Here is a 14,968-nt window from a genome sequence, read left to right on the forward strand (position 1 = left end):
GCGACCTACTGGAACAACAGTAAAATAGGTGACTGGATTGATAAATTGTGCCGGCTGAACATAACAATAGTAACAAAACGAAGGGGATGTTTCGATGGTGCTTTAAATGTGTATATAAATCTGTAATAAACCCGTGTATGCGTTTTGTATTTTGCTTTCAAATGTATTTGTGAATTTCGCTTATCAAGTATGTTGGTGTCTCATATTAGAATTTGCAACAAGATCTGCATGGTTACATTCACTGCAGGCTTGTCGGCTTTGCTATGGTCCACAATTTAAAAGTAACGGGAAATGTAACGCGTTACATTTTTAATCGGTAACGTATTACATTTTCGATCAAGTAATTTGTAACGGCAAAGAATTACTTTTCGCGCAGTAGTAACAGTAATTGTAATCAATTACTTTTTTCGAGTAACGTGTACAACTCTGAAGCCGCGTAATTGGGTTGAGTACGTACGAACCTTTTTGGATGCGTGCAGAACTGAGTAGACCTATCGGTATCACAAGACAAACGTTGTGAAACTAACGTGAATCATACATTACTGACGAGGTGACCAGCTACAACCTTTCCACCGACACAGATTAACGTGTGCTGAAGTGCCGTTTGAATGCTTTGTGAGCGAAATCAGTATCTCGTAACCAATGTGGGCATGTATTTCCGAAGGCAGCAGTAATGTAAAGATGATTATACACAGTTACACTTAACCGTCATCTTCATGCTGTGCTGCGATCTGACGGGAACAGGAAATGGAAAAACCGAAACCATCGACCACTCGCCGCTCCACGCTTTGTCGAGTTTCGTGATAATAAAGCGACGATCGACGAACGAACGACAGCACTCGAGGAAGTACAGTGAGGTACTGGTAAAATGTTCACCACTTATTTGTTTAACAAATATGAGATACGTACGTAGTACGCCGAATTTAGATTGAAAGTGACTAACTTATGCAACTAACTAAAGTGACTAACTTAAGTGTAGTTGCGTGAAGCAGCCAACGGAAGGCGACGTCCCCCATGACCGACGGACGCAGCTTCCCTCCAGTTGGCCATGACAGCTTCGGGATCCCCAAACTTATTGCTTCCGGATGTTTTGTCAGACGCGTTGGAGGGACAGTACAAGTGTGCGTCCTCCGGGTAGACCCCTATGGCGGGACCAGGCATGGCATTTTCGGGCCGTTCGGACCGTTTATGGTAACCCGATGCCACGTGTTTTCGCCCAGAATTTTTTGGCCCCGAGACCTGTGAATTGTCTTTGCACCCTGACATTTGGAAATAAGTAAATTATTGTTGTTGTTTTTTTTACGTAAAGCGGCCACAGTAGGGTTTTGTGACAGTGGCGTCGACTCTGTCCTGCCCAAGTAAAAAGGGATGTTCCGTGGAGTGACTTGTGGGAGCCCCGTTTAACGATGTTTTATAAGGGATTGTTGGATGAGCTTGAGAGACTCGTCCCGTGGTTGTTCTGGAAGACGGAATAATGCAAACGCGAGGGGGATAGCAGCGGTTTTCCCGCCGGGAAAATTTGGGAATACTGGCGGCGGCAATAGTAGCGGTATGGCTCGACGATCGGTCTGAAGTGTCAAGTGCAGGTTGCTGCACAGTGCAGTTAGATTATTTTTGTGACGTGTGCAAGTGTTGTGTGCCACGGTGTGACGTCGAGGAAAATGTCAGAAGACACCCCGCCGACAACAAGACGTCTCAGCCCTCTTCGAATAATCTTCGGACTTCCCCACCCCTACAGCCAAGTGAAGTTGACGAGACTGACGTAAAAATTGTTTAGTTAGGTAGCCTGTGTGGCAGGTTTGAGTTTAAGGATATGTGAAACTTTTTGGGTAGCCTAGCGATTGTGATTTTAAGAAGCAGATATCACTTTTGTGCAATTTCTCGGGTAGCCTGTGTGGCGATTTTGATTGTGAGGAGCACTTTTGTGCATCTTGTCGAGAAGCCTGCGTGGCGAGGTGGATTTTAGGTTTCTTGAGCTTAGAGTGTCTTTAGGTAATTTGTCACACAGCCTGTATGGAATTTTAGTGATCGGTGAAGATTTGTCTAGCGTAAACGGAAGCCGTGTATTCATCGCGAGGCATCGCGAGGCCACTGCCCGTAACCCGCTTCACCCGCTGAGTCCGAATGTTGATTAGCACAGAGCTACAGACTTTACTCAGTATGGTCCCCACCGAGCCCGTGACAGGCACCTGTAGGCTCTTGCTGAGCCCCAGACCGCGCCAGGAAAGCCTGGTTTAACCGCAGAAGGCAAAAGGATTGAGGATCTGACGATATTAGCTTCCAGTCCCGGAGAATATAGTTCCAGATTTTCGTTGGAATTGGCGTCCTACAGTCGTACTGTGAGACTATTGGTAAGAGAATCTTTGTTCAGTGCCGCGGCTCCCATGTAGACATGCATTTCATGTTCCTTCTGTTGTGTCTTCCATTGTTGGGCCTGCCGCATCGGCAACAAGCTTACCAGACACAAATACCCTTGCCTGGAAAAGTGAAAACTGGAAACGTTTATCTTTCCTTGTTTGTAAATTATGTTTGTAATGACATTAACATTATCTTCTCACTGACATATTCATACACATTACTTCTGCAGTGTTAGTTTAGGTCTGCTGTACAAGTATGCACATGTCGTAATTTGCCTGGAGCACGTTTTCAAGTTGTGTACCACCCCTGTATTGCTTGCATGAGCCCTAAAAAAATAATTATGATGAGCACGATTATGTTTATGGTAGCATTTTTTTTTTTTCGCTCCCCCAGTGGAAAAATAGTTCCGACGCCACTGGCGACGAACGGACGACAGCACTCGAGGAAGTACAATGATGTACTGGTAAAATGTTCACCACTTATTTGTTTAACAAATACATATGAGATACGTACGTAGTACGCCGAATTTAGATAGAAAGTGACTAACTTAGGCAACGAGCGCGTCAAGTGTAGTTGCATGAAGCAGCCAACGGAAGGCGACGTCCCCCATGACCGACGGACGCAGCTTCCCTGGGCTAGTCCGACCACCCTGCTTAGCAGCGTGGTGACTGGGAACGAAGGTACTTTTCCGAAAAGCAATATTAACCTTTCCTTCGGTCAAAATTTATTAAACTCGCAATAAAATACTAGAACAGAACTGTTGGTCAATCTTTGATTTCTTCGAGCGGTTTATCGACGTTGTTTTTCGCTACATGATCTCTACTGCGACGCAGGGTGCTCTGTTGGTTCGAAACGGAAAAGCGAATGAGTCCTCCCAACTCGTTCGCGTGGATTCCATTTGCTTTCACCGTGTGACACCGAACAAATGTCATTCAGTTTGTGACATGGGTTACAAGACGCATTCTAACATGCTCCATGCCTACGTGGGCCATATAGTGTCTACTCCAAACGGCATAGGTTTTTACTAAGCACTGCCGCTCTCACGGACTTCGTATCCCACTGAGCCTAATTGTGTCAGAAAAGAACAGTGTTTTGTTGCTTTTCGAGTCATGAGGAACCACGTAGCCGAAAAGTTCATAGAAAATTTTAAGGGGCTCTAGCGGCACCTCTGGATCATGCCCAGTTATGACAATTGACACAAGGTTGGCCTTAGTTGGCTACCCTCAGACGGGTGTCGCAGGGTGGGGAAGGCGTCGTGCATCATGGACTAACTGTCTTGAAGCGTGCAGTGAAGATAAGGGGAAAGCACCCCGATGAGCGCAGCCGGATTCCATCCGGTGATAATTGAATCAAGAAGACACACTCCCCGCACTATCCACAGAGCAAGAGAAAGAATGGCATCCTGTGGGATTTGTTTTGTGCTGTCGTCGACAGGTGTCACGATAGACAGATGGCGCGTGTCGCTTGCGCGCAGCTTAGGGGGCGGATACCCGAGGAGCTTATCATTTTAGCTGTGTTCGCGGACCTGAGAAGGTCGCTCGCTCTTCTTGGGGGGAAAGCCTTGGCTTGTGCCGTTGGAAGGTATGAAATAAACCCTTTGTTAATTGTTCGAATTTGTGTCTGCGTTCCTTGCGCGGGTCGGATGAACGGGCGTGGTCCCGGTGGTGGGTTAACCGGAAGGTTTCCCACAGCTGGTGCCCAACGTTTTGGTTACGGACCGTTCGACCTGTGGCGTGGAACATGAGACCGGTATGCGTTATTGTAGTTTTTTTTTATTGCTATTTTAGGGACGTGAGAAACAGCCACGCGCTGTTGTCCCGGTGACGGGGCGGCCGACATGCTTGTCGTCAGGACAGCATAGCCGGAATCCCCCGGTATTTTTTGTATACGCAATGGCCTCATGGTTCCTCCCATGCTTGTAAGGACGTACAGTACCCCTAGTACTGGAGCCCGTCCGTGTGCCCGGCAGCGCGGGACACGCAGTAAATTAGCGCCTTGTCATCACGTTCTTGTTCCGAGTTTCGCAGTAGCCGTCGTAGGCTTTCTAGTCAGCAAACGCACAGGCCTAGGTAGGTATTTGCCCCCAAGGAAGATTGCCTCTCCAACCGCTTGCTTCGGTCGGATGGAGGCCTGACACTCGGTAACCCGTGTAGTCAGATTGATGGGGTTATGGTGTCTGCAGTGCCTTCCCCGCAGGACGTCTTAGCTGCGGTGCCTCCAGGGCCGTAGCCCGATGCTTCCTCAACGGCAGAGTTGTTAGCAACGTGCAACCAAGCTGTGCACGCTAATGACTGTGCGCTTTGATGCTAGGTTGGTTTCGCCGCCGTAGCATAGCTGCACGCCCCGTTGCGACATGCATTTCGGTGCCTTCCTTTCAGGAGGACGCGGACTGTAAGCCATTATCAGACTTCGTAACCAGACGGCCTATCAGACCAACATGGGAAATAACATTGATGCCATCCTGTAGGTTGCAGTGATATCTGATGTGTTGCACGAGCTATACCCGCCAGTGCCACACCCCTTACGCTTGTATTTCCGAGCATATCGCTTTGATATAGCTCCGATAGCGTGGGAAGATCGTACTTTCACGATATCTTCCTAGTAAATTTTGCTTCTATGCTTTTGAGGTGTTGTTCCTCCAAGCACCCAGACGGCCTATCAGACTGACATGCAAATCACGGATGATTTCATCATCACGTTGCTTTCTTAGCATATCTCAACTAAAGCCCCGCTTTGCCAAACTGGCGTTAGAACCGCATTACACGGATCAGCGGAAACAGACTCTGAGTACTGGCTTTCAGCTGGCGTGGACGAGCAAAACCGTATTTCTAATGTGTTGTCGTTCCCAGAGTATTTGATCCCTTTGTATTCCAACAGAAGGCGATCGCAGCAGTTAGGGACCCAGAAGGGCCCTTACAGCCTCAACTATGCCAGGATCCGACCGGACCTGCTTCTAGTTGCTACAGTATGCGTCTCCGCACGCAGCGCACGTAGCAGTCACTATTTCGGTCACCAGAACCTGGTGCTCGCGTTGTAGAGTTTTTGGTGTGATTTCCGTTACGCGGTCTTCCACTTGTGATGTGGGGAGTACCTTTCCAGGCGCTCGCAGTGTGGAGTTACCCTCTTACTGCTTTACCTTCTTACTGTTTTAATTCCAGCATGCAAAGACAGAGACAGCGCTCCAGTGTGCGTCGCACTTCCCGCCGAGGATATGTGCCCCCTCCTACATTTGATCAAGCACGATCTCGGTCCCCTGGTCCGAGAAAGAAGTCCGTGGCGACGTGGACCGTGGTCCACCTTGGGTACCCCGTATCATGGGCTTCTCATAATAAGTGGTCATCCCAGCCCCGCCCCCTCAGGAATGCCGACCCCGCTACCACTCCGTTGCCGTTCCGCGGCTTGACCCTGCGAGAGAGACACCCCGCCGACCCTCTTCAACCCCTCTCTGCAGACGAACAACGACTCCTGTGTCCGGTCTGCCAGGTGCCGGAACTGCACAGAGCCACCCATCGTCGAGGCGAGCTCCATCGTTCCCGTACCGAACAAGCACGCCCCGAGGTCGTGGATGTCGTTGCCGCCCTTGGCCACCTTACGTCGGCATCGCCCAGAGTTACTACGGGAAACTGAGAGAGAGCTGGCGGCACCCAACCCAGCAGAGGACGATATTCTCACCGGGCTGGACCACAATGAAGACCTGTAACTGCTTCCGCGTACTGTACAGTTTTGGGAGAGGGGAAGTGTGGGATTTGTTTTGTGCTGTCGTCGACAGGTGTCACGATAGACAGATGGCGCGTGTCGCTTGCGCGCAGCTTAGGGGGCGGATGCCCGAGGAGCTTATCATTTTAGCTGTGTTCGCGGACCTGAGAAGGTCGCTCGCTCTTCTTGTGGGGAAAGCCTTGGCTTGTGCCGTTGGAAGGTATGAAATAAACCCTTTGTTAATTGTTCGAATTTGTGTCTGCGTTCCTTGCGCGGGTCGGATGAACGGGCGTGGTCCCGGTGGTGGGTTAACCGGAAGGTTTCCCACAATCCTTAAACCTTGAGCGTTTTATGTGGCGAAGCTCTGTTGTAAGGGCGTCGCATCCCCCTGGGGCTCGGCAATTTTTTCTCTACGCGAATAAAAAAAAGTATACTCACCAAATGGAAGAAAGTCGAGGACGCTGAAGAGGGGTATGTCGCATGCACCTCTAAGATCGTTGCGTTGTTGAGCGTTGGAAAATGCCATGCGATGTAGCTATTGAGCTCGTCAAGCTGCAGTGTGTTGTGGAATAGGAGGGGGGTACCATTGTAACGGAACTGGAAACGAATCAATCCATTTATTTTACAGGTGCAGGCAAACATAAGAGGAAAATGCATCATATGTCACGGCCCACAAGCAGGAAAGGAACTCAGTCTAACAGTGAAAGAAGTGTCCGTCATACAATGCACTCTCACAAACATACTGTGAAGACGCTTCGGGAGAGCAGAGGGGAGTAGGTTTATTCCGGAGATGGCCGCTGAAAGCGTTCAATTCTTCTTCTTCTTCTTCCACCACTATAGGAACAGTGGCCACACAGGGGCCAGGGTTTCGTACAGAGTAATCTCTAAAGACTCATGAGACCCACGGCTTCACACGCGGGACAAGGAGGATGGTAGGATCGCATGATAGTAGAAGGAAGGAAGGAGGCGGAAGGTGCAAGATGTTTCAGAAGCGGCCGCAGATGGTAAGAAAGGCGGCGGCTCTCGACGCTATTTCAAACCGCCGTTTCTCGGTGTGGGAGGCTCCAAATGACGCCCAGGGAGAAGGGACCCCCTTGTCTAGCTAGCGGCTGGGCAAGGTAGCTTGAATGAACTTCCCGCGCGAGGCCGGCGATAACGGTGAGTCTTCCCCACAATACACTTAAAAAAAACACAATTTCACCGCATAGCACACTCGCAGTGGACCATCATCCCAGATGACATAAATTTTTGCGCGCCCTGATTTGTTAGAAACGAGTGGCGTACTCCTTTTTGTGGCACCTATAGTAGTTGTCACACAAAGCCCCACTCGCTCCACAAGTCAGGACTGATAATGGTATTATTCTGTGCAATGGTTGGTCTTCACCCTACCATGTGGTCAGGCTCTGTTTTAGGGGTGACCTACGAAGACACCAGAAAGATAAGAAAAGATTAATTCGCTAAGTCTGAGCTGTGAAGCACCGTATCTAGTAAAAATTCTTGGAACTGTGTAGTATTCCTATTTCCCAGGTTGTGGTTCCTTTCTGATTGTTTGTGGTCATCTGATTCGGAAAATGGAGGTATTACGACTGCTTCAGAATGCAGACAAACGTCATTACTAACGGGAATCACAGTGGAGATTTTAACGGAGCCCTACATAATGCGTTTAATACTTGAAATAAACTTGGATTATTTGATTTGATTCGAGCGAGCGTAGCTGCGTTGAGTTTAGGCAGCACAACGAAAGGTATACACCTTGGAGGTATGCAACGAATGGAGACAGAAGCGTGAAAGAGAGGGCGATTGTAGTACCGGAGAGGAAGAGTCCATCTTATTCTAGGAACCGAGTAGTCGCGAAGGACTACCAACCACTGAAAACACTAGCATCCCTCAAAAGCCTTCGTTGGGATGCTTTAAGTACCACGGTAATAGAAATCTACCCTGGAAATGTCATCGTGACGTTTGGAGACAGACTGAAACCGAAACAAATCGGAAGGGGAGGGCTGGGTTCCACGAATGGGCACTTGTTCGCTGCCTCCTATTGAAAGAAAAGTAGGACTGTAGATTGCGTCCCATTCAGGGACCATAGTAACCCCTTCAAGACTGTGGCTTTCCGAAGCGACCTTGTTCGCCTCTAGCTTCGAGCGTATATAGTTGAACTCTACGAAATTCGTGGTGCTGTTGAACCATATGACGTCATTTGTTTACAAACAGGTCAATTGCCTCGATGATTGGTGAAGTTATCCAACCAATGCGTGGTAGAGGTGGAGTACGAGGACCCTCGCTGTGCCAGCATACGAGATTATACATGAATCTCCTAAAGCCAAGATCAAAAGATTCCTTCTGGACAAACTCTTCAGTTACTCTGCATCACCTCACGTAGAAAACTTGAAGGTACACAACATGGCCGTTATTGTCACTGGAGAGTTCACAACGCCCAAAAACCGACAAACGCCCAAAAACCCAAAGCCCCAGAACAACTGGTTCGCGAAACGTCATGAAGGAACTCCTGGATTTGCATCCAGCCAGTGACGATGAAATCCCCACAGCATCCCTTACTAAAATTGTTGTTGCCTTTCTGTTTATAGTCAACAGACAAAAGTCAACACAATCTACCGACTTTCTACAGACTAGCTGTTGATCTTGTGTTGATACTACTAGTTTAGTTCCTGTTGACATATGGCCCATTACTTTCTGTAGACATTTGTCTGCAGAAAGTCTGTGTTTTTTCTGTTGACTTTCCACACAACTGTTGTGTCGCCATCATTTACTTCCTGTTGACTGCCCGTTACTTTCTGCAGACAAAAGAACGTACTTCTCTGTTGCCTTCTTGAATACTTTCCGTATACTTCTCGTTTACGGGAAGCGTTACAGACGGTGTCTTCGTCAGAGAGGCTAGGATTAGGTTAGTGGTTATGAAGCACTTCACATGTTCAGTCTTCACAGGCCTCTATACTGCCCATCGTCGGAGAATGCGAGTGATGACCTCATAAATGCTATCACATTTCAATCATAATCTGCACAGCGACTGGGGCTGACGTTTTCTCACCTGACTTTCAATATCCTTTGCGATACATTAGTGATATAGCATATACGGCCTGCGACCATTTTTTTCTTTCTATTTCTATTCTAACGGCTACTGATGCTACGTGAGGCCTACTCAGTCCATGGTCGATGTCCCTATGATCTTTACCGAAAAAAAATTTCTTCGATAGCGCCAGCTGTTCACGAATTATTCAGCCGAGGGAACACCCTGTATATGTGACGAAGGAACGGAGCGATCAGTGAATCGGAGAACGAACATATGTTTATTGCGCGCGCAGCACCTCCTCACACTCCCCCCTCCAGGCGAAAAACTAGCATGGGAACGGTAGAGACGTAATTTCCTAACGTGGACGATGCCGGTTTGCCGCCCAAGAGGCAAGACGAAGCGGCAATTTCATAATTAACGGGCGAAATCTTGCGAAGTATTGTGTAGGGTCTGTGGAAGACGACTGATCAGACCAGGGCGATAGGCAGAACTGACTGTTTATTCCAGAGCGCGAGGGGAGACCGCGCTTGGTGTCGCGCGGATATGGCCGCTACAGGGCTCCCCCCCAGAAACGACAAGGTCGCTCCAGGATACCCGTTTGCGGGGTTTGGGAGGTAGGTCTAGTTGACAGGTGGGGGTGGAGCCTGAAGCGGTAAGGAAGGGAGGCTGAGTGTCGGATTCGGTGAAGGCGGGTTTGAGCCGATCGATGGACACCGTTTCCCGACGACCACCGTGGTCGATGATGAAGTATTTGGGATGGTGTTCGATCACGTGGTGTGGACCAGAGTAGGGGGGCTGTAGAGACCGTCGGAGGGCGTCAGTCCGGAGGAAAACTTGAGATGCTGATCGGAGGTGGGGTGAAACGAAGGTCCGATGGGTACTAGGGACTCGAGGGGCAGTTGGTCGAACTCGGGAGAAGTGGTCGCGAAGGCGTCCGACATAGTCCGTTGCTGTCAACTGTAGGTTGTCAAGCGGCTGGGGGTCGAAGAACTGGCCTGGAAGGCGAAGGGAGGCCCCATAGACGAGGTCCGCTGGTGTACATTTCAGATCTTCTTTCCAGGCACTGCGAATGCCCAGCAGTATCAGGGGAAGATATTCGCTCCATTTTGGGCTGTCGTCGTAGGACATTATGGCGGCTTTGAGGTGACGATGAAAACGTTCAACAATGCCGTTAGCGCACGGGTGATAGGCTGTGGTGCGACATCGGGTGGTACCAAGAAGCCGAGTGAGGGCGGAAAAGAGTCGTGATTCAAACTGACTTCCCCTGTCAGTGATTAACTGAGATGGGACTCCGAAACGGGAGATGAATGCTTGCGCGACGGTCTCGGCTGTAGAATCGTGCATCGGGTGAAACGGTCGATGCACGTCAGGAGGTATCTGTAGTTATGAGACGGGGGACCGACGATGTCTATGTGGACGTGGGCGAACCTTGCGTCAGGCAAGGAGAAGGTCGAGAGGGGAGACGCGGTGTGCCTGTGAACCTTTGCCCGTTGACAGGCAAGGCAGGACCGCGTCCAGGTGCGAATGTCGGTGTTCATCGATGGCCAAACGTAATGGGTGGCTACCAAACGTTGCGTGGCTTTGACTCCAGGATGAGAAAGGCCATGAAGCGATGAGAAGATGGACCGCCTGAACGGTTTTGGTACAAATGGTCGGGGCGAACCGGTTGCCGTGTCACAAAAGATAGGCTGCTGGATACCCGTAAAGGGGATAGGCTGTAGGCGGAGGGACGAATTGCCGGATCGGATATGCCTAAGTTCTGGGTCCAGCTCTTGCTGCCTGGCAAGATCGCCGAGATTGATGGGGGTGTCATGGAGGGAAGAGATCCTACTGAGAGCATCGGCGGGGACGTTGTCGGTTCCTTTAACGTGCTGGAATTCAGCGTTGAACTCAGCTAGGAAGGCGAGGTGTCTGATTTCGCGTGGGGAATAGCGAGAGCTTCCAGATTGATACGCGTAGACCAGCGGCTTATGGTCTGTGAAGATGACGAATGACTTGTCTTCGAGGTAGTAGCGGAAATGTTTAACCGCTGTGAAAGCGGCGAGAAGTTCGCGACCAAAGGTGCTATATTTCTCTTCCGCAGCAGATAGTTTCTTCGAGAAAAAGGCCAGCGGCTTCCAGTGGCCGCCAATACGCTGCTGTAGCACCGCCCCCGTGGCTTGGTTGGATGCGTCCACCATGAGGGATGTAGGGGCGCCACTTACTGGGTGACTTAAGGAGGCTGCTGAAGCGAGGGCTTCCTTTGCTTGGCGGAAGGACTGCAGGGCTTGTGGAGGCCACGCGAGTCCAGCGGAGTTGGGCGTATGTGCCTTTAGGAGTTCTTCTAGCGGTCGCAGAATAGCGGCACAGTGGGGGACGAAACGACGATAGAAGTTAACCATGCCAAGGAAGCGGCGGAGCTGGCGGATGGTTGTGGGCAAGGGAAAATCCTGGACTTGCTTGACCTTGCTTTCCAGGGGAGAAATTCCGTGCGCGTTGACCTTATGGCCCAGAAACTCCAGCTCAGGCACGCCGAACTCGCATTTATCGACGTTGATGAGCAATCCATGGTCAGATAGACGTCGGAATAAGATGCGGAGGTGCTCCGTATGTTGGTCGGGAGAAGCACTAGCAACCAGCAAATCGTCGAGGTAGGCAAATACGAAAGGAAGGCCGCGCGTGATGTTGTCGATGAACCGTTGAAAGGACTGTGCTGCATTTCGTAGGCCGAAGGGCATACGGAGGAATTCAAAAAGCCCGAAGGGTGTTACAATCGCAGTTTTCGCGATGTCTTCCTCGGCCATGGGTATTTGATGGTATGCCTTGGTTAAATCGATTTTTGAAAACGTTGTTGCTCCTGAAAGGCCGGCGGTGAAGTCGGAGATGTTGGGAAGAGGGTAACGGTCGGGAAGTGTTGCCACGTTTAAGGCGCGATAGTCTCCGCATGGCCTCCAGTCGCCAGTTTTTTTGGGGACCATGTGAAGAGGTGACGACCAAGTGCTGGAAGACGGTCTGACGATACCAAGCGCGAGCATATGGTCGAATTCCTGTCGTGCAATGGCCAGCTTCTCGGGGCTCAGACGACGTGCTTTGGCGAAGACCGGCTGACCCCGCGTGACGATGCGGTGCACGACAGGGTGCTTGACGGGTTTCGTCCAGTCGCAGGGGGCAGTCAAGGATGGAAACTCGCGCAGGAGCTCCGCAGAGGCGGTGTCCTGGGGGCGGTGTTTAGTAAGACCTGCCGGTGGTGTGCACGTTGAAACGCCGTTCACAGAGAGGCCTGTAAGGTTGTCAAGCAACACACGCCTAGCGACATCGACCATAAGGTTATTGTGCGCTAGGACAACTTTCTCACCGGACACCCTGTATATATGCTGTTTCCTTTTATCCGCAACAAATTTTCAAAAAAAGGGGAGTTGCCTTAGGGCGGTTTTACTTTCGTCATTGGATCACTCGAGGAGAGGTGGCGACATATTTATTAGACGAAAAGGAAAAAACGGGGGAAAGGTTAGCCAAACGGGACGCCGGCTTGCTATTCCGGAAAGAAAGAAATATGAAATAAATAAGGAAAGAAAATTAAGACATAAGAAATAAATAAAAAGAAAAGGAATTAGGAAATAAAGGATAAACTAACGAAGGATGAAAGAAGGATGAGGTAGATTAAAGACAAAGATGACAACAAAAAAAAGATGCCTAACAAACGGTGAAAGAATGATGAGATGGATCACAGATGACTTTAAAAGGAAAGCATGAGGTTAATGCGTTGAGGGTAAGAAGATTGCCATTGCACGACTGGAGTTCACAGGTTGTTCATAAGACCTGAATTCCCCCGCTACTCTATGCCGCAACGCCATGTAGCGTAACAAGCATAAAGAAGTAAAGAAATAAAACAATGAACAATGGTCAATATGCTTTCTAATGTTTTTAGTAGAGACCAAACACTTATATTACATACCTCAGTCCCGTTAGTCCCGGAGAAGGAAAACTCAGCCCAAGCGTATTGACGTGGCCCAGGGAGCCCGAGAGATGATTTTGTCTGCTGAGTTTCAGTGGGTATTCGGGTCTTGCAAACGATGTTGTTCCGGATATCGACACCCTCGTCCTCGAAGATGCCCATTTCCACGAACTTGGCCTGTTGGACGTCTTTGCACACAGCCACTCGGAACCTATTCAAAGAATAAGGCAGGTTTTGTCTTATTTTGAACGTTTCGTAGACAAGTGAAATAAATATTCTATTCGGAAGAATGAGGCCATCAAGTCAGCTTGAAGTGTCTGACCATTACTGGCTGCAAGTGTGCTTGAGGGCAAATTTGCTCTCGCGCACCAAATATCAGGTGTTTTGATTTCTCTGCACATTCGATATGCGAACTTTATTGATATGTTGAACTTGATATAACTGAACCAGTTATTTGCTATTATACTTCTATGTTTGTGTCGTTTTACTCGAGTGTGCTCGAAAATGGATATTTCTAGCATGCAGGGCAGGGAACAAACGCTATCGATTCCGGTTTAGCAGTTAAAGTTGTCTTGAAGTCGGTGTATTTCTGAAACACACAATCTAAAGCTCGCCTCATTAGCTAATACAGAGACCAGTAGTACATGTCCCTGATGAATAATCGTGATGACGAAGGGAGAACAACATATATTGATCACCAGGCAGCGGACACACAGTAGGTTTTTTCGGCACAAGCGGTCGGTATGATATCCACATCATGTGTTACAATATTTTGCAATTCGAATTAAATACGGCAGTTTGAGTCATCGTGGTCGTATCTAACATGTAGCGTATAGAATCGGACAAGAAGCTGTGACTGTAAAGCATCTTCGAATCCGCTCTGTTTCAACTGTAGATAGCAGAAAAGGTGCAATAACATGTATTGGGATCGATAACGAGAGGATAGAGAGATAGCAAGCGAGCTGGTGGTATAGATCCATAACTTAAAAACCCGAGACTAGGGGACAAAAAAGGACTAGGGGACTAGAACTAGGGGACCTTGTCTGTGCTTGTCGTTTTTTTGTCCCCTAGTCTCGAGTTTTTAAGTTATGGATGTATAGGGATGTTCGTCATATGCAGACAGAAAAACATCGAAATGGCTTTACGCGTCACAACTTCATGGGTGTCAGAAATGATCGAGACATGCTGGACTTACAGGACGGGATCTCTTTCAAAGTAAGCCAGGTATGACACAGTGACGCCATCAAACATAGATGCCGGAAACAGTCCCTGGCAAAATCTGACTGGAGTCTGAAACGGAAGAATCCACTTTTCATTGCGAATGCTACAGAACACTGACGTTGAAAGGCATACTTTGCGTTCCAGCACTCTCGCTTCCCGGCACACGATTATTGCGCCTTGCTCAGGGTGGCGTATAAAACTGTCAGCGGAGGAACGACAACCAGTAATCCTTCAGGAAGGTTATTACATAGTACTAAATACCACTTTCCCCCTTTTTACCGTGAGAGTACTCGTGTGCGTGCACCCATGTTTGCATTTCTGTTTACGTGGAATAGTAGGGTAATTGAATTCTAAAAATAACAGCACTTGAACGCATTTATAACACGCTGAGCGCCAATAATTGTTACGAACGATGGGCCGATACCTGCATTTCTGCACCGCTTCCAGTTGGTTGCCAAAACCGCTCAGCGCCAACCACTATATGCCGATTGATGCAGTTATCGCTACCGATTTGAGGAGAGAGTGGGCCGCCTTTTTATGCCAATTGAAATTGCCACAAAGAGGTGTACTCAGTGCCAGATTTACAGTGGTGGGGGCCGCGGGGGACTGTGCTGTGGGGGCTCCCTCGTGTATTCCATGGCTATCCAATGTGGGGTTGATATGCGTTCACGAAGGAGAGATTTCTACCAAGTTTCCGTTTCAGATATATAAAACACATTTCCCTTGGACAA

General features: G+C 49.0%; 1 protein-coding gene and 1 long non-coding RNA gene across 2 annotated transcripts in view; one reads left to right on the forward strand and one right to left on the reverse strand.

The window, feature by feature from the left end:
• Positions 1-14,968, reverse strand: part of LOC135370935 (uncharacterized) — a 43,242-nt gene that overhangs the window by 20,632 nt on the left and 7,642 nt on the right. The window contains exons 2-4 of the mRNA XM_064604864.1: positions 14,212-14,306; positions 13,017-13,227; positions 6,493-6,651 (exon numbers count right to left, since the gene is read on the reverse strand). Coding sequence (XP_064460934.1) covers positions 6,493-6,651; positions 13,017-13,227; positions 14,212-14,306 — 465 coding nt within the window. The remainder of the gene's footprint in view (positions 1-6,492; positions 6,652-13,016; positions 13,228-14,211; positions 14,307-14,968) is intronic.
• LOC135370997 (uncharacterized) lies at positions 3,864-6,302 on the forward strand. The gene is made up of 2 exons (XR_010415485.1): positions 3,864-3,939; positions 5,517-6,302. It is a non-coding gene; the product is annotated as an uncharacterized LOC135370997 (long non-coding RNA).

The sequence above is a fragment of the Ornithodoros turicata genome, chromosome 10, assembly GCF_037126465.1.
Source record: "Ornithodoros turicata isolate Travis chromosome 10, ASM3712646v1, whole genome shotgun sequence".
Lineage (NCBI taxonomy): Eukaryota > Metazoa > Arthropoda > Arachnida > Ixodida > Argasidae > Ornithodoros > Ornithodoros turicata.